We start from the raw sequence: 19783 nt of genomic DNA on the forward strand, positions 1-19783 counted from the left end.
CGCGGACGACGACGATCACGTTTCTGTAGCCGCTGCAATCAATGATGATGTCTAAACGTAGGTACACGGAAGATTTCATGATAAAAAAAAAAAAACAAATTTGCTTGTTAGAATTTTTTATTGCTGCATTATTTCTTTACTTGAAAACACAACATTATCATAATACTACTTTATGACAAAGACAGGGGTTGGTGTAGTATTATTTAGAAAATTTGGATAAGCTCTATAAAAATTGGTATCGGTATCAAGAATCGAGAATTGATACATTTTGGTATCAACACCCACTAATTGTTGAAAAAACTAGTCTTGAAAAATCTGGAATTAGTCTTGAAAAGTCTGGAATTAGTCTTGAATTTTGTAATGGAAATAAACTAGACACCCTGTTTGAATAATCAAAAATAAAATTAGAACTAACCACGATTATTTAGCATTGATTGTGTATATTAAATGATTAAATGATAGGGACCCGGGGAAATATACAAACTTTTGTCATGATTTGAATTTCAACATCAAAATACAATATTGCATAATCATGATATTTTAGGTCATTGACATTTATTATGCATCCGGTATTGCTGTTTCAGAAGAGAAGCACGTTGATAAATTGTAAATTGATATTCCCGTGGTTAAAAAAATTATTTTATAAACCTATAAAACAAAATCATAAAATCTTACATAAAGATAATAACAATAACAGCGATTGTAAAAAGAAAAAGACCCTGTCTTTACCAAAAAGACAGGAAAAACCGTTGAGGAAGGTTCAAGAACAACGCACCATTTGAGAGAAACGAGCTGTAATAACCACTTAAAAACAGCGACAAGCATTAACAACAATACATGTAAAATATTCTCAAAAACTTCAACTAATTTTCAATTACCCATCTAGCCTACTAACTTACAGTAAATTCTTTAATCATCAAAATATATCAGTAAAATAAATTTAATAGAATTTAACCTTTAAAATAAAATGATAAATAAAAATAAATGCATTTTATCTGTGTAATATTAACCTTTTAGGGTCCCCATTTGAATAAATTAAAAGTTAATAAAAGGCTATTGAATAAAATTTGAAAACACAATAACAATAGATAAGCTTTAAATCTCCAACAGTGAAATAAATATCTATATATGTAATAACAATAAATAACAATAGCAGTGAACAGGAACTTGCGGTAGGTAGTGCGGTTTCAGTAGTTTGGCGGGTCAGGCGTATGACACCGTAGGCCATGAAGCTGGGCGGAGAAGAGGGATTTTAACTATAAACCTCCTTTTATACCACAATATATTGCAATATATTGTATTTATTATACTATTTATGACCTCTACTACAGCCTCTGTAGAGGGGTGGGGTGGGGGGCTGAGGGTTGTTGGAAGACACTAACAATTATTTTTAACAAAGGTTACTTGTACAAATATGCATTGGATTTCATAACTATGTTTACTAAAGAATCTGTGTAATACCGTCATGGGTATTTATTTGCATGTTTTTAGTTACTAATAACTTAAATTTATAAAACTAATGCTAAAACCATGAGGTCAACGAAAATGATGATGACTTGTTTCTTGTGTAAAATGTTACGCTCTTTATTTCATGTCTCCTCACAAAAATCTCTAAAACCAACAGTTTTCAAGTATTTAGAGAAAAAATTATTTTGGCTACCATTTTTCCAATATGTCGGCGTTTGCCCAAGGGTGTCAAAGTGGCACCCGGCATATTCGTAATCAGTCAAAAAACCTTTGTCCACCCAAATTTCCAGGTCCCCCTAGCTGACGGCCAGACTAATAGGTAAAGATAATGAGTAACTAAAAATACTTAAAATGTGCTTTAGGTAGTAGATAAAAAATGCCACAAACTGTTGAAAATGAGTTTAACATTAAATATTTGTGTTAAAAAGGAGTAAAAAAAGTGAATAAAAACATGTTTAATAATTTAAACCTTAAAACACGTCAAATATGTCTTCTTAAATAGTTTTACTTATTTATAAACATAGAAATTTAAAAAATGTAAATTCATTAACCAAACTGTACTTATACCAGTGTGAAGTGTTACTTTGAACCCTTTACACTGGTGCCGTAATGGAACGGCATTAACTGTTTCATAATAATTTGCCATACCACTTAAAGGAATAAAATGTTTCATACTATTCTTGCATCTGAGTTATTTTTGGTCCTTAAAGGGATTTTTATGTCCTAGTTGGTATAATTAAGTAAGTTATGCTGGCACGTTTTGTCTTGGAAATTTTGAATTTTAAACTTGTAAACCTGGAATTGTCCTGGAATTTAATTTTGAAGGTGTGCTGGTTAGAGCCTTTTAAATTTGGTACAAAATTCAGTTGGTGTTTTTAGGCAGGATTTAAATAATTTTGGGATCTTTCAATCAGAAAATGATATCTTGTTGCCGTGCAATTCTATGGCATAAACAGTTAAACGATTACCAATAAGTTTTAGAATGAATCATAAAGATAAATAAACATGAGAAACATTATAAAAGTTAGAATTGTTATTTTATGATAGTTTAAATTTGATAGCTTATGGAAGTTGTTCTTGGATTTGAGATTAGATTTGTTGTGATTCAGATTCAAGATTTGAGATAGTTAGCTGATTATATTGACAGCAACAACTTTTCTTAACAACACTTATTTTTCAGTCTAATCGCACTTGTCCCATTTGCCGAGGTGATGCTTCAGGTTACTTCAGTTCTTCAGAGTGAGTTTTCTTTCAAGACATCAATTTATTATCTTCTAACCTTCAAGTATTTATTACAACTCAATTCCTTGGAGGAGATTAGATTAGCGATTGATAAAATCACAAGTAATTGCATTACTTTCCAAGCACTAATAACATGTTAGTGTTTGACGTTAACATTTAAGTTTTATGTTAATTCCTTAGTTGAGCAAACATTTTTATTACTTTTATATGTGCCTTCTTATTGTTGTAATTTCTGTTATAAAGCTTTGGGGTGTTATTTGTATTTGTATGTTAAATTTTTTCGTGCAATGACTTTTTTTCATTAACTATCTTTCAATTTTGTGATATTACGTTTCAACTTTCTTAATACTTAATATCTGTTCTAGTTCTAAATACCTACTGTATATTCTCAAAATCAGCTTCTTAAACACATAAACTGAAGTATATGTCATAAGCTGTGGTGTTATGTTAGTGACAATATGAACATTATTAATTGTGGCAGCATTGAACGTATTACTGTGCCTACAGCAGTTACTATTCAACATTATCTGGTCATAAGGACTTGTTTAAAAATTTTTTTACAAACCACGGCACACGGTCAAAAGGAAAAAATATTTGTAAAAACATATAGAAATTTAACACTAGCATCAGGGCTTAGTGACAACACTAAGACAGGGTGCACGCTGGAGAAATCCGTTTCAGGAAACCGATTTCATGAAACGAGAAACTTTAGTTGCTCGCAACAGGATGCATTAGTTTAACACAGGGCAGTGCACACTGCGTTGCATGAAACTGTAATTTCATTTGTTTCTTGCAACTGGTTTACATGAAATCCAAAAAACAGATTTCGTATAGGCTTCAGTTTCACGTTTCTTTTGGTTTTATTGTTTCATTGACTTAACTCATTGTATTGTTATTTTTCCTCAGCACTCAGAGCTAATCTCCGGTTGGTGTCCTTCTTTGTTATTATTGGGCTAAGTGATTCCACCAAACGTTCAAAAAGAGGCTTTGGCATTCTAATAAAATCAAATAATTTGACAGGATCACTGCATAATCAACGAGCTACAATGTAAGTAGCCTACTGTGTTGACCATCCCGAATCAACGGGTGGACCCAATACTTCCTTCTTTTCGTTTTATTTAGCCACCACCATCATCATAATCCAAATTCATATCACAAAACTGATGGAATCCCGTTTCTTCTGTGTGCATTTGTTAAAGAAATGATTTCCTTGAAACCAATTTGATGAAACCAGTTTCCTGAAACGCGTTTCTCCAGTGTGCACCCTGCCTTAAACACGTGTTGTCAAGTAGCTGATGAGTTATTTATGGTCCAAAAATATTTTTTCAAACAAAGTGATTATAATTGAAATATGTAGTAAACTGTGATAATAGAAATGTTCTTAGTTCTTAGTAGTTAGTAAAATTCTTATTTGCCCGCCATAAGAGCAATGTTAATCTCGTTTTTCAAACAGCCACTAAAGAGCTATTTACCATCTCAAAATATTTTTTCAAACACCCAAGTGATTGTTATTTAAATATCTAGTAGTAGTAGTATTTAAATATCTGGTATACTGTGGGATTAGAAATTTTCTTTGTGGTTTTAAAATTGTTTTACAAGTTAAAACGTCTAGGCTCCAATCAGAACCACATTGTGGAGGGGGTGTTAAGCAAATTATAATAATAGGCCTGATATAATTTTTTGAAAAAGGTTTGTTGGAAAATAACTTTAACCAGACTAGGGGGCAGAAACATTATTGGGCCTAGGGGCGCCAAAATGCTAAATCCGGTCCTGTCCTCAGCAGGTGCTAACTAGTTTCGTTAGAAATGCAACATTGTCAAAGTGTGTAACTTGTCAAAGCATCAGAATAAATAAATACATAAAACACAACACAAAACTCGAACATAACATAAAACTTAACGAATATAGTTCTATCATACCAGTAGGCCTAACTGATCAGACCCAGTGACAGAAGTAGTCTCAGTCTATACACTTACAGTCTATGCACTTACTGGTATGATAGCTCTATCCTCGTTGTCAAGTGTTATGTCCCAGTTTTCTGATATGTTTTATGTATTTATTTATTCTGATGTTTTGAAGTTTTGCATGCTTTGGCAATGTTTTGTTTGCAACAAAACTCGTCAGCATCTGCTGGTAAAAAATGTTGAACTACAGGCGGAGGTAAGATAGCCTATTCATCAAAATTTTCTTTTGTTAAGTCAGGAATTAAATACAAGTTGAAATGGTTTGGTTTAAATTTTTGGCTTTTACTAGTATTATTTAATTGTTTTTTTTTTATATTTCAAGCTTATAAGGTTATTATTTTTACTACACAACTCTACCATTTTAAAATGCATCATTGTACCCATTAAAGGCCCGTCCAAACCGAAGCGGGAAAGCGGCGGGAGCGGGAAGGTGGCGGGACGAGTTCCCGTGCGGGATTTTAAAACACATGGTGTTAGATGTGAGCACCCACACTAGAGCGGTACCGCTCCCGCCGTCCCGCAGCGTTGTTCGATCGTCCCGCCGGTTTGAAACATGTTGGATTTTCCCGCTCGTACCGCTGCAGGAACACATGGGTACATGACTTATTTGGTGCCGAGACGTTTGAGAAGATGGCTGAGGATTATTCCAGTGCGTTGTTCATTGAACAGTTCATCAAAACACGCGATGGTCATCCTAAAATAAATTAAATATAAAACCACCTTTCGTCTTTCTTTTGATCCGGCATAAGGGTATGGTACTCGCCAAATAAATGTCCATTTAGATTGATTTCATGAACCTAAACAGATCGCCGTCTTGCAGCTTCATCTTATCTTCAGCTGTTGCTAGCAAAAGCAAAGCTTCTTCTTCTTGTACATTACGATTCATGACATGAACGCATAAAATACAAACATTCACTTAACACAACCGAACACTCTGTAGCTAAGATGGAAATGAACTGCTTCCCGCTGCCTGCAGCTTTGGTGTGGGCTACCTCTTTCCCGCCACGTATCGCTGCCGCTGGTTCCCGCCGGTCATTCGCCCCCTTCCCGCTCCCGCACCGCCCCCACCACTTTCCCGCTTCGGTTTGGACGAGCCTTTAATGTGCAATTTTCCATCGATTAATTAATTTTATATGTGCCAATCCACATGTTAATTAATTAATGTAAGAGATGTTCCATGATTAATTTCTTACCTCACATTACATTTTCATTCATATTTTTTTGTTTTAAGACTTCTTCTTAGTGGTTGTATACGATTATGAACACCGGTGGCTTAACATATTGAAAAATCATCCAGATGAGTATGAAACAAGTTAGAGCAATTGTGATTATCTCTCATTCTTATTTACCTGATCCAAATCTGAATCAACACTGGTTTTGAGAGTAAACAAAAAAAAAAAACAAAAAAAAAACAAAACACACAAAACAATGGTTTATTTATTTAGCACGATCAAGGCGAAATAACCTTATATTCAAGGGATTGCAGTGGAGAGGGAAAAATCCGGACTTTCGGGAGATAATCAGAGATTTTTGTAAAGATGTTTTGGGGATAGATAGGGTGTGGGTCAACAGGGCCCATCCTCTGGGAAAAGATAGCAAGGCACTCATAGCACATATTCCTGAAGATTCCGACATTACATACATCCTTAGCCAGACTAGGAGACTGAGTGGAACTGGGTACATTATACATAGGGACTTTCCTCGTGAGATTAGGGACAAACGGTCTTACCTTGTATCAGTGCGGGCTGAAATACAACGAGTGGTGGGTGACGACAAGGTGAAGATGCAGCTAGTTCATGATCATCTGTATGTGAAGGGACACAAGTTTACGTGGGAAGAGGGCTGTCTAAGATCTGGTCCAACCAATGGCGCAAACATCCTTAAAGAGCTTTTTCGACACGATTTTTCCGACTTTATTGCCAAACTACCGAGCGAGAAGGCAAACAGGCGCAATGAAACTTCAACTGTGAGACAGACACCGACGCCATCTCAGACCTACGCAGGGGCAGCTTCCAAGGAGCCTTCGCGGATGGCAGAGAACAAGAAATCTTCCTCAGCTTCCTCGGGTCCATCCCAAGCAGACGACATCATCAAACCCCCACCTCAGGCCGAGGTGTGAGAGGGCTACGCCAATCCTCCACAAGACCAAAGGCAAGAAATTGATCTTTATCAGGGACTTTTTAGGGCTTTGGTTTATAATGTTTGTGGGCTCAAAAGCAAGGTTAGTGATACCAATTTTTTAAATGTTTTAAAAAGTTATGATTGTATATTTTTTTTGGAAACCTTTATATCAGAGAGTGATGTAGTTTTTATTTCAGCTCAGCTGAAGAATTTCAATTTGTTTTTTAAGTTAGCCGTCAGGACCGGAAATGTAGGGAGGTATAGTGGTGGAGAGATTATAGCAATTAATAAATCATCTCCTTTTATTGACAGCTTGACTTGTGTCGAAGAACATAATTTTAACATTGTAAAAGTGAGTTTCATGAATACACAAAGCTTTCTTTATTTTTTGCCTCTTTATTTAAATTGTAACAACTGGGAACAAGACTTCGAAAATCTAGTTACATTACTTAATAGCAGTGAGAAAGAAAATTGGGTTTTATTAGGGGATTTAAATTGTAGGACAGGGGATGAACAGGGATTTTTAGACGGAGAAGTTAGCAATATAACAAAAAAACTCAGCGATTTTCGGAAATCAAAAGACAAAATCATTAACAGTAGAGGGCGCAAAATTTTAGAGTGTTTTGACAACACAGGTCTTATTATTTTGAATGGGAGATCTGAGAGCGATAAGGAAGGGGAATTTACTTTTATAGGGTCATTGGGTTCATCAGTCATTGATTACGCGGCGGTGTCAGTAAATTCTTTACATCTAATCAATGATTTCAAAGTAGTGCCGTACCCAGGCTCAGATCATCTTCCATGTGAAATTAGGTTAAATGTTGCAAGTCCTAGGGTCGCTGGAGGGGAGTGTGGTAAAATCTTACCTTTACTTCCTAAGCTAAAATGGACCGCCAGTGACACTTTAAACTATCATAAACGTACTAATTTAAATTTAGAGTTAGTTACAATTTCTGATGATAACCAAGAAAATATTAATCAGGTAATTAAGTGTGTTTACGAATCTGCTGAACAGAAACCAAACAGTGTTGCTAAAGGTAATAAAATAATAAACAGAAATCCTTGGTTTGACTTTCAATGTTTAGCTGAAAGGAAAAAAATGTTTAGGCTTTTAAATTTATACAGGAAAACCAATTCAGAGGAAGTAAAGAAAAGCTATCTCACACAATTCAATAACTATAAAAAACTGTGTACTTGTAAAAAGAAATCTTACTACGATAAAATTATATCAGATCTAAATGATAGCAAAAGTGATAGCAAGTCATTCTGGCGGGCCATTAACACCTTCAAAAGGAAAAATGACAATATTGTGGGAGATATATCTGCAACTAATTGGTTAAATCATTTTAAGAATTTATTGAATCCACCACTTCTGACAGGGTCGATAAGTTATGCAGAACCGCTAATAGATAACGACCAGCTGGATAATCCTTTCACTTTCGGTGAATTGAGGAATGTTTTGAAATCAGTGAAATCCGATAAAGCACCTGGACCAGACAGAATACCTTATGAATTTTTCAAAAATGCCTCAGATGAATTTTTAAATATGTTACTAACGGTATACAATAACATTTTTATTAGTGAAACAGTACCAAAAACATTTAAAGAATCGATTATTTTTCCTTTACACAAAAAAGGCGATGTTAATTTAGCTGATAACTACCGAGGTTTGTCTTTTATTAATAGCATTACGAAAATATTCACGAGCCTTATAAATATTAGATTACAAACGTGGATGTGCGAGAACGAAGTACTAACAGAATTTCAGGCAGGTTTCAGAAGAGGATACGCCACCATCGATAACATATTTAATCTGACATGTATAATTAATTTACGTCTATTACAAAAGGGACAAAAGCTTTATGCATTCTTTGTAGATTTTAGCTCGGCTTTCGACACAATTGATCGGAGAGCATTGCTTTTCAAATTGGCAAATTTAGGTGTCTCCACGCGAATGCGGAATGTTTTAAAGAGTTATTACAGTGAAACAAGTTCTAGTGTGTGGTGTGGAGGCGGAATAACTAGTTATTTTCAAACTAATACAGGTTTAAGACAAGGATGTAATCTGTCACCGACTTTATTCAGCCTATTTATAAATGATCTGCCAGAAGTGGTGGAAGGGGGGTGTAACATCAATGGGGTTAAAATAAATGTGCTACTTTATGCAGACGATATTATTCTCCTTTCCCCAACGAGCACTGGGCTGCAGCATATGATTAAAAAATTAGAAAACTATTGTGACACTTGGAATCTAACTGTCAATCTAAATAAATCTAAGATAATGGTGTTCAGAAAGGGTGGAAGACTAAAGGCAGGTGATAAGTGGAGGTATAAAGGAAACGTTATCGAGGTGGTAAATCAGTATAAGTATTTAGGGGTTACATTTACAAGCAACCTGTCATGGAACAGCCATTTTAAGGAAAAAGCCAGAGTAGGAAAATTTGTTATCAATTCTGTATGGAATTCTTTATTTAAAAACAATAAAGTGCCAATGATTTCCAAAATATCGTGTTTCGAGGCTGTTGTGCGATCGACAATCTGTTATGGAGCACAGACCTGGGGTTTCATAGAAAGTGAAATAATAGAATCAGTACAAACTTTTTTTCTAAAAAGAATATTTGCACTGCCTTATAATACGCCAAAATATGTATTGTACCTTGAAACATACTTCGATAAACTTTATTTTTACACTATAAATTTAAATATTAACTATATTTTGAGATGTTTAACTTTGCCACCAAAAAGATTGCCAAACTTTTTAGCAAAACAAATAATCGAGAAAAAAACATCTTGGTGTAGAGAATGGGAGTATTTGGGACAAAAATGCAATATTGAGTTTAGTTTCCAAGATCTCGATCCAGAGGGGTTGGGCCTCCAGCTGAGGACGGTGGCGGAAGTGTTGCGTGGCAGGTGGAGGGAGGAGTGTGTAGGCCGAGCGCGGACCTCTGTCCACCACAGGCAATTACTGACGCTCGACCTTGAACTTGGCGATAGGAGCCCAATAATGCTCAACAATACGCATATCGCTTCTTGGGCTATTAAAGCTAGAGCAGAACTGATAAATCTAAACTACAAGCCGTGGTCTGAACAAAATTATCTTTGCACTCTCTGTAATCTTCAACAAAATGAAACTGCATATCATTTTATTGCAATTTGCCCTATTTTAAAACATATCAGACGTCTTTGGCTTGGAAAAAATACTTTAAACGAAACAGAATATGAGTGTTTTTTAAATGGGTGGAATTGGCGAGCTTTAGCCCAGTATTTAAGTAAGGCATGGAAATATAGGTGGGACATAATTAATGAGTTCAATTTATAGCTAAAATTTCTTTCTTTATTTATTTCTCTTCAATTATAATTAAAAATCATGAGACTCGCTTGGAACCATATTTTTAAACGAATTAATGTTGCTTTTATTTTATGTTTTTTACGAGCTGTATTACATAAATTTAAAAATAATTATAAATGTACTTTTTTATATAAGTATACCTAGTTAAATAGTTACTTACATGTTAAAGTTTTAAAATATGTTATTTTACAGCATGGTTTTGAGAGTATACAGTATGTAAAATTAATAACCACTATATATTTTTTTCTATCATGGTAGATTCTTTTCTTTTAAATGATTGATGTAGATGTGCTTCGCTTTTTTAGGAATGGCCTTATTTACAAATTGGACCATCATTAGGATGTTTTACATAACTTGCTTTTTTATGTATGAGCAGAAAATGTGAAACCCTCTGGTAAAACAATAGATTGTTAAGCGCGCTCAATAATATACCAAATATGTCTTATGATTTAAATTTTGGCTGTAGCCATAATCAATTTTTATGTTATATTTAGCATCATAGTGTAGCCTTCTGTCTTATATATAACTACTGAAAATAAATAGCAGAACTAAAGTAGAGTTTAAAACTACAGAAGGTCATAGTAGATTATAACTGTGCTATAACTATAAACTAAGATTGTGCAGCAATCATTTTTATTTCAATAAGAGTTATTGGGTGTAAAAGTTAATAGTTGTATTTAAATCTTAACTTTCAAACCACTTTTGCAGACTTTAAAAGTACTATAGTTTAATATTAATACATGTTTTTGTAGTTTAGTACATCAAGGTTATGTACTTAATTGCAAATTCCAGTTCTTTTCCGTTAATTCACTACCACTACTTTTTGTTATTGTAATTCCGATATTTTTAACAGTTAGCCTAGTCTATGAATATATCAATTATAAAAGAAACTATTCTAAACTAACCTAACCAAAGAACTTGCTGATTGTGAAAAAAATCTGAAAGTGAATAAATGGAATTGCAATAAAAAAGTAGTGGTAGTGAATTAACGGAAAATGACCCTAATTCCTCCTATTGTGAACAAATCATGATAGTCTGCAATGGAAGATCTGAAGTTATTCCAAATCAGAGTTAATCTTAAATGAAAACTCTAATAATTAAAATTAATAATTATTGTTTGTGTATTAATTTGTTTAAACATGTGTCAATTCAAATAGAAATCTTCACATTTATTTGGTAGGTGTGATCTAAAATTTGGTTCACTCTCTACTTCACTGTACTGTTCATGCTTTTTCAAAGAATCACTTTCTTCTAATCCCATCCCATTTAGTATCCACTCAGACCCCTAAAACATTCAACATAATATAAATAAATATACAAGACTCAAGAGAGGGTCTTACTTTTAAACTCCTTTATGGTGAACAAATTGCGTAACTAACTAGGAAAAATGTCAGCAGCTTATTCACTGTAATTTTTATATTTTATAGAAATCTTGTGTTAAATTGTTCTTTGGTATTGGTTATAGCAAGCAAACGCTAAGATATTAGCCTACCTTATTTACAAGAGTAATCAAAGTACAAGTTACATAAATATTTGGTTTATATAGTTGATAAAACACAAAAGTGGCTTGTTGTACCTGCTATTTCAATATCAAAAGTTAAATGATGAAATGTAAATTGAATTAAGTTGTAGAATAATATGAATATCCAACCTTATATAATATATCTATATAAATAAAATTAGTTTTTAATGAATTTAACTTGCAATCTACTTAAGTTTGACTCAATTTTAAGAGTTTTTAGGGTTTGATTTGGGTGTTTGTTAAAGATTCCCAGATTCAAGAATCTACAACCTCGTCCATTTGTCTCTATATCAATAGATTGACTTTAATGATTTAGAAAGAGTGATATTTCTTCCATTTTGATAAGCAGATGACGCTCTAATTCACAGAAAGTGAGTGATCTATGTTGTTGGTTTATTTTGTGAGATAAACAACAATGTAAGAGTATAATGAATTAATCTTGTACGATTTCCTAGGCTCACACTTGAAAACTTTACAAAGATTCTATTGATATTCTAGTCTCAGCTGCAATGGTTGTTAAAATACATGCTGTCTTTCAGGCTATGAACAGTATAACTAGTTATATTTCAAATAATATAAATCAGTGTGGTTATGACATTTTTAGTGAATATACATTTTTATTTAAAGCTTTAAAAAGTAACAAGTTGTCATTTTATTAATTATTATATTTTTTATGTAGTTTACTTTATAGAAAATACTTTAGGCTTAAGTTGAGTATCTCTACTAACCTCGATAAACTAATAACTACTATAGCAATACATACAATACGGTATATTATTTGGTCTCAGTAGGTTAGTATTTGTACAATCATTACTATAAGTATCGTGTTCGGCTTGTGAGTGCCTACTTGTACTACTGTATATCATATCTAGTCCCATCATCATACCTCTGTTGTCATAGTACAAACATTTGTTGCAGTTATTAGACCTAGGTGATCGCTTTTTCATTCAGCTCTAGATTAATAGTTTTCTTTTACTGTAATTTTTGTGTAAGTCTTAGGAAACTTAATTATTCGTCATATTCATTCCTTGTTTAATGTACGTGAAGTCAGTTTGTGTGTGATTTGTTATTAAGGAACTGAAGGGTGTATTTTACAGTTCATCTGCCAATAAACTGGCTTGAGATACTGTTTGTATGAATTAAATAAGATTCACCAGTATTTTTTTAAAGTTTTACTTAAATGACTATTTTTTTTACAGGGTGCGGCAAAAAAAACAATCTATTTTCTGCAGAACACTGATCAGGGACAGATCGTCTGAGAGTGGTGGGAGTAGGCTCGTTGGAAAGCCTACACAATGCAATTTTTTGTAGTCATAGAGCAGTGGTCGCCTGAGCTACGTGCAGTTGTTATGGAGTCGTTTTTAAAAAGTATTGAATTCATTCATTGCAACTCAGTGGCAGTTTTATGCATTCTTTCAATTAAGGCGACATGGAGACGTTCCGTTGCGTAGCACAATAATGTGGTGGGCTACTAACTTTAGAATAACAGCTTTTGCGTTGAAAAGGGAGCTGACAGGCCATCCAAAGTCAGATTGGACACCAGGCAAATAACATTCAATAGAGTTCGTGCTGCTGTGGAAAACAGTCCTCGTAGGCCTGCCCTGGAACATGTCTTGACCGCTCAGTTAAACGAATTCCGAGGTTAATTTCCATCCCTACAGATTAATTAGAATAATAATCTGTTTCATTTTGTTAATTATCCATACAGATAATCACGACAGAACCTCTCCATGTCATGTTAACCGAAGAGAATAAAAGCACGGAACTGCTTCTGAGTTGCAATGACTGATTCATCACTTTTTAAAAATGACTTGATAACAACCACACATAGCTCATATGACCACTGCTCTATGACTACAAAAAATGGCATTGTATAGGCTTTCCAACGAGCATACCCTGATTGTATAGGCTCATTTCCCTGAGACTAAACAGTCACTAAACAGTGTGCTGAAGAAAATAGATTGTTTTTTTTGCCGCACCCTGTATTAAAGAAATAAGATTCATAGTAAAACAATGCTGTAAATGCAACCAAATGTTTCATCTTAGTTGATTTTTTCAGAATCGTGCTTAACAGTATTTAGTAGTACAGTACTGTGTTTATTTTTTTTAACTCTTTTTATATTCCTTTGTTTGTATAGGTTATAATTTTATATAACCTCTAAGTTAAACACTGTATTTTCATCCCCTATTCCAAAAAACTGAAATACACCTTCCATTTTCATATTTTTGGTATATTTTTAGTTTGTCATGGTGGTTATTGGAGTAATTTTCTTTTTTACAGCAAAACTGAACTATACAACATCTTTATTATTTACTCTGATTTTTTTCAAGTAAGTGGTAAGAACTGTTAATAAAAATCCTGCTCCATTAAATTTTGTCAATCTTTTTTTTAAGTAAATTTAAAACAAAATTATGCTTTCAAATTGTTGGTAATAATGATTTTAAATAATAAAGGGGTTTTTACCAACATTGACCATATATGGTTTTTAATTATAAACAATAAATAATATCTGACCATCGTTACTAGTAACCACCACTGGATCAAACCTTTTGAATTGTGACTTAGTACTGAATTGTAAGGTTGTTGTGCTGTTCACATAGTATAGAAATTAAAGTCATAAAAATCATTTGGGTGAGTTTTAATTATTCTTTACATCTCTTTTTGTCGTACAGTAATTAAATTTACCTTAAAAGAAACTTCAACAAATTAAAACTGCAACTTAAATAGATTTTCAAATTAGATGATTACAAATTAAATGGAAAATATATACAGTCCAACCTCAGTATAACGAATCTGAAGGGACCGAACTGAATATTCGTTATATCAAGGATTTCGTTAAAACGAGGTTCGTTATATAGAGGTTAGGTTTGCAGGAATTTCGCTAAGTCGAGGTTCAGAACCAGCGTCGGTCAATATAGGTCGGGATTTGACCTCATTAAAATACAGTACAATTAAAGTAGCATGGGCTACAATACTTTACAGTACAGTGTTTTCATTGTACAGTAGAACCTAAATTATCCGGCATAATAAAGGGGAGGAATCTTGAATATTGTGCAATCATGACAACGGCATTGACCTTGGTACAGGTTAAAAACTGTAAGTTTAAAATCACAGCTTGTTCTAACCCTCCTAAAACCTAGCCAAACACTGTATTGCGTAGTCATAAACCAGAACAAAACAAAACAGTAGAAAGTTTTGTAAGCTACTGCTCGCGATAGGCCGGTAGGCTACTTACAGTACAGTACTGATTTATCACAACAGAGGAATGTCAATAACAATCATTAACTATAGCATTGGTGTTGCTAGTTGAAACAAATCGTATTGAAAACAATAAATTATTAGATAAGTCACTATAAAAGTGTATAATCATAGCCAACTTAAGGATAATAAAAACACTCGTAAAAGGAATGTTAAAATAACGATGTTGCTATTCTTTCTCTTTGGTTTTGTTTTTATATTCTTTCTTAGGTTTCTCTTTATCCAAAAATTTTACAATTCACCATAGTTATCCCATATCGGTCAATCACAGCTTACGTCAGTCCTCAGTGAATGAAATCAGTTCTCAGTTGCAACATAGCGCGCGCAGCGACAGCAGACAATATATGTAAAACGGAGCTGAGCAGACGAATGTTAGTGCAAGCGATGACGTGACCTTTCCATTTCATTTGATAGAGAAACAGATTTTCCCAAAACAATAATTGGGTGGGGGATTTGTTATATCGAGGGAAAGACGTAGACACTTCGTTATGCAAAGGTTAAATTCGCAATGTAGAGGTTCTGATAATGATAAATTAGTTATATTGAGGTGTCTTATTTTAGCCGAAATCACGAAAAATTCGTTAAATCAAGGTCGTTGTTATGGTTTGTTCGTTATGTAGAGGTAAAATATACATTGTGTCTTATGGAGAGTTCTAGGGGATTTAAAAAAAATTCGTTATATCAAGGAATTCGTTATATCGAGGTTCGTTATATCAAGGTTAGACTGTAGTAATATTTCCATGGGCGTACCCAGGGAGCCCTGCCCCCCTCCCAGACTTTTTAAACATACATATTTTTTGGTCCCCCCAAAGGATGTGATCCTCCACCAGCTAGTTGCCCCCCCCCCCTCAAACTCATCCCTGGATACGCCACTGAATACTTTGCCAAAATGACTTAATGAACCTATGTTTTTAACCTGTATAGATTACATAAACCTGTTTCTTGTGGAATCTGAGTTATTGTATATAGCATGATCTACGAGGGGGTACCCAAAAGATCCCAGAATAGCTCTGCCGTGGGCGGAGCTTGCGTAGTACAAATTCTCGCCGCTTAGCTCATGTAGCGCTGCTTATAGCCAGTTTAGTGCCGACTGTTGCGTTGACCTGACGTGTTCTGTCCCCGTGCAGTAATAGTTTTTGCTAGTGCTGTTTTGTGATTTTGTCGTTTTTTACAATGACAAGTTTAAGTGAACAGCGTGCAGCTGTGAAATTTTGTTTTCTACTTGGCAAAAACGCCGCTGAAACAGTTGAAATGTTGAAGACAGCCTACAAAGACGACGCTATGGGGAAAACCCAAGTGTACGAGTGGTTTTCTCGGTATATAAATGGTGACATGTCAATTCAGGACAAACCTCGTTCTGGACGACCATCGACTTCACGAACAGACGAAAATCTTGTGAAAGTGAAAGAATTTGTGCTTGCAGACCGACGACAGACTATCGAGCAAATATCAGAGGCTAGTGGGCTATCATGGAGCTCAATTCAACGGATTTTAACCGAAGATTTGAACATGAAAAGGGTTGCCGCCAAGTTTGTGCCTCGTGCTCTCACTGACTTTCAAAAGGAACGTCGAATTGAAGCCTGCCGTGATTTGAAACAGCAACTTGAAGCCAATCCAGATTTGTTGTCCAAAATAATTACAGGTGACAAATCTTGGTGCTATGGGTACGACCCAGTACCCAGTAGTATTACTTTTCAAAATTAGTCCAAAGAAAATCAAAATTACTGTGGCAAGTGTCATTTATGTGAATTAACCAGCTGTACCTCATTTCAATAATGGACATGGACTTCCAGAGCTTCAACCATTGCTTCTCCCCAGATCCTGCCAACTCTTCACAGTGTTAACATCACTTTATAGAACATTGGGTCTAAATTAAATTCATCCCAAAGTGTAATCTAAATTTTAATTTGTTTTAAATCAAAAGTATTATGGACAAGTGTCTTGAAAAGTACCAAATTTTACCCAACCCCTATTTTATTTATTGCATGTGGTACAAAGGTGAAGACAGAGACTCCAAATTGGTAACCATCATCCATCTTATTAAGTATCTATGGACAAATTTTCATTGGACATTTTAAATGAGCATAGCCTAATAGGCCCAATTATAACTGAAATTCATCAAGATCTACATATTTCAAATTGAACATTTATTCCAAATTTAATCTTCAAATCTTATTTTATTCCATTAAATTCAGTGAAACCATTTGACATCTTTCTTTGGACATTGACATATTACAATATAGCATCATAAACCTAGCCTATTTCAGAACAATAATTAAATTATCTGCATTTTAAAGTTAAGAGCCTAAGTTAATATATCATTCGAACCGGCACGATCACCCCTCCCTGAGATCAAGAGTTGTTAATCACCTCAGAAGAAACCAACCCAATGTAACTAGTATAGCCTAGATTTGTTTTATCCACTTTGAAGCCCCACCATTTTTGTAAATTTACCCTATAGAATCCAAACAATATCTTATATTTGTAATCCGCTAATAAATTTCATATAGTAACTTACCAAACCTTTTTATTCTTAAAGTAATTCATAAATTATAAGATTAAGATAAATACTTACCTCATTAGACATAAATAACACACAAGTTAGGATAATGATCTTTATTAAGAAATGACTTTGAGTTCAATGTGGACTAAATTAATAGCCAAAGGAATTTCGTAAGCTAATAAATGGACCTGTTCGGTACTTATTTAAAGTCCCTAGATTGGTGCTACCCTAACCTTGCCCAACGTTATCTACGGCGAATCGTCCCCACTCCGACTACTGAAAACGCTCCTCACTAGCATTGCCGACGGCGTCATGGGCAGACGTCGCTACGTTTTCCTACATTTTGCATAGACTCTTTAATTCTCATTAATTCACAAATAACTTCATTTTGTCAGTTTTAAGTTTTGTTCAATATACCAGTCATTTTTAACTTCACCAGTGCTAGTCATTTCCCTTGTTGTTGCCCCCGCACCTTTGGTCTACACCGCTTCCATCGCCTGGACTACCCACTACATTGGACGAGACGGACATCATCCACCTTCAAGACATCCGACAAGGTAACGGTAGCACCAGAATTAATTTTGTTTTGTTCAAACCGCCGTACGGCTTTCCGCTAAAGACCGTACATAGACCTATAGAATAGAAAGCTTTATTGTGCGTACCAAATTTAATTATCCCCACAGAAATCTGTATGCTATGAAATGGAATACAGATTTCGACAAAATATGAAATGGAATCATAATAATACAACATACAGGATAATACAACAAAATTATAATCTAAATTAACAAATGTGTAGGCAATAACATTAAAATGGGGAATATAGAATAGAGTGTTCATGGCCTGTCATGGGAAGAAAGCGATATTATGACTGTAGTTTCATACTGTTCAATATCAGATAACTTAATTGTTTCTTTGTTATCGAGAAGATCACAGTTTATTAGTTAGTGAGTATTGTTTATAACTTTATCACCTGTGTATTAGTTTATGGTAATCACAATTTACGGGGTCACACACTCGCGATTAAGGTCCATGGCACAATTTGATTAGAGATGATGATGCAAAAAAGTCTATTGATGGATGAAACACATTATGAAATTTATTGATATACAATGTCTTCAAAGGTAGGGTCATCATTATCTATCTCGTCGATCACAGCTTCTATTGCTCGGGTTGGTTCCAAGTATTTCTTGAGGGCTGATATATGGTACTGCCCTGCTAAGCACAGTTGTGGTAACTGACATCTGGATAAAATTGAGAAAATAAGGGTAGTATATTTAAAACTATGCCCTACAGTCAAAAATTGACTTAAAACAATTTTTTTGGTCACATCTCATGTATTTTTTAACGCTAAATCTTTTTCCAAAATTATTTTTAACATGAAAACATTCTAAATACTTAAGAAATTAGATAATGCTTTAGTTTTTATCAATTACAATCAAATAAACTTGGCCATATAGTGGCAACTTAATTTTCCTAAGCCAATATGTTGTATCTCTGCAGATGCCACAAACTGGTCAAGCAAAATCATGGTTATTGTTTCAAATGCAACAAAATATAAGGTTCCCAAAATAAACAAAATTTCTGGATTGAAATATTTTTGATACTATGATTCTGTTTTGGCAACAAGTTGTTGAATTGTTTTTTATGGGGGGTTGGAGAGGATACTGGTATTTAAATATATATGAATTATACCATTAGTGATGTTATTATAATTGTTATATGAGTAATTAATCTTCCCCCTCAAATTGTCCAACTACCTACTGAAACTTTTCTCAAATAAGTTAGAAAATTGAAATATAAAAAAATATTTGTATTTATTATTAATTATTATATGTTAAGCAGGTGTTCCACCACTGTATCTAGTATCGCAACTATCACAACGTTATCGGTAACTTATCACAAAAGTTGATAACTTATGCATTATGAATTTACCTATTTCAATAATTATTTATAATATAGAAGCACACGACACTACATATATGTATGTTAATTCATGTAGGTTCGTACATAACTGGTATAAAACTGTAAACAATTGTATTATATTTTCCAAAAAAATTCTTTATAAGAAGAATTAATTAATTACCATGCTTTAACTGTACAATAATGATAAACATATTTTATTTTATTTTAATACTTTTCCAATTACTTCATTACATTTTAAAACAAAAAGTTTAAGCATTATAAGCTGTTAATAAACATGAATGATAAAACATATTTAGCTAGTATATATAATCCAAATTAAATGCATGCGACTTAAAAAATGGCCAAAACAGGGATAAAACCCATTAGTTAAGATTAAACATATCATATTTAATCAAACATCAATAATCAAACAAATTAAACATTTATTTCA

At 33.8% G+C, this 19783-nt stretch overlaps 2 protein-coding genes across 3 annotated transcripts in view; both read left to right on the top strand.

Moving 5' to 3' along the window:
• Nucleotides 1–2915, top strand: part of LOC128983245 (E3 ubiquitin-protein ligase RNF38) — a 186972-nt gene extending 184057 nt beyond the window's left edge. For both annotated transcript variants that reach the window (XM_054402489.1, XM_054402482.1), the window contains one exon: nt 2648–2915. In XM_054402489.1, coding sequence (XP_054258464.1) covers nt 2648–2710 — 63 coding nt within the window. In that variant the 3' untranslated portion in view covers nt 2711–2915. The remainder of the gene's footprint in view (nt 1–2647) is intronic.
• Nucleotides 2916–16097: 13182 nt separating this feature from the next.
• Nucleotides 16098–16628, top strand: LOC128999842 (protein GVQW3-like). Its single transcript, XM_054426552.1, has one exon. The coding sequence runs from the start codon at nt 16098–16100 to the stop codon at nt 16626–16628; it is 531 nt and encodes a 176-aa protein (XP_054282527.1).
• Nucleotides 16629–19783: the final 3155 nt, after the last annotated feature.

Source organism: Macrosteles quadrilineatus, unplaced genomic scaffold (assembly GCF_028750875.1).
Source record: "Macrosteles quadrilineatus isolate MER2022 unplaced genomic scaffold, UCM_ALF_1.0 Scaffold_1__1_contigs__length_201487025, whole genome shotgun sequence".
Taxonomy (NCBI): Eukaryota; Metazoa; Arthropoda; class Insecta; order Hemiptera; family Cicadellidae; genus Macrosteles; species Macrosteles quadrilineatus.

Excerpts from the sequence above, each read along its gene's own strand:
- LOC128999842 (XM_054426552.1), top strand. The coding sequence starts at position 16,098 with ATGACAAGTTTAAGTGAACAGCGTGCAGCTGTGAAATTTTGTTTTCTA.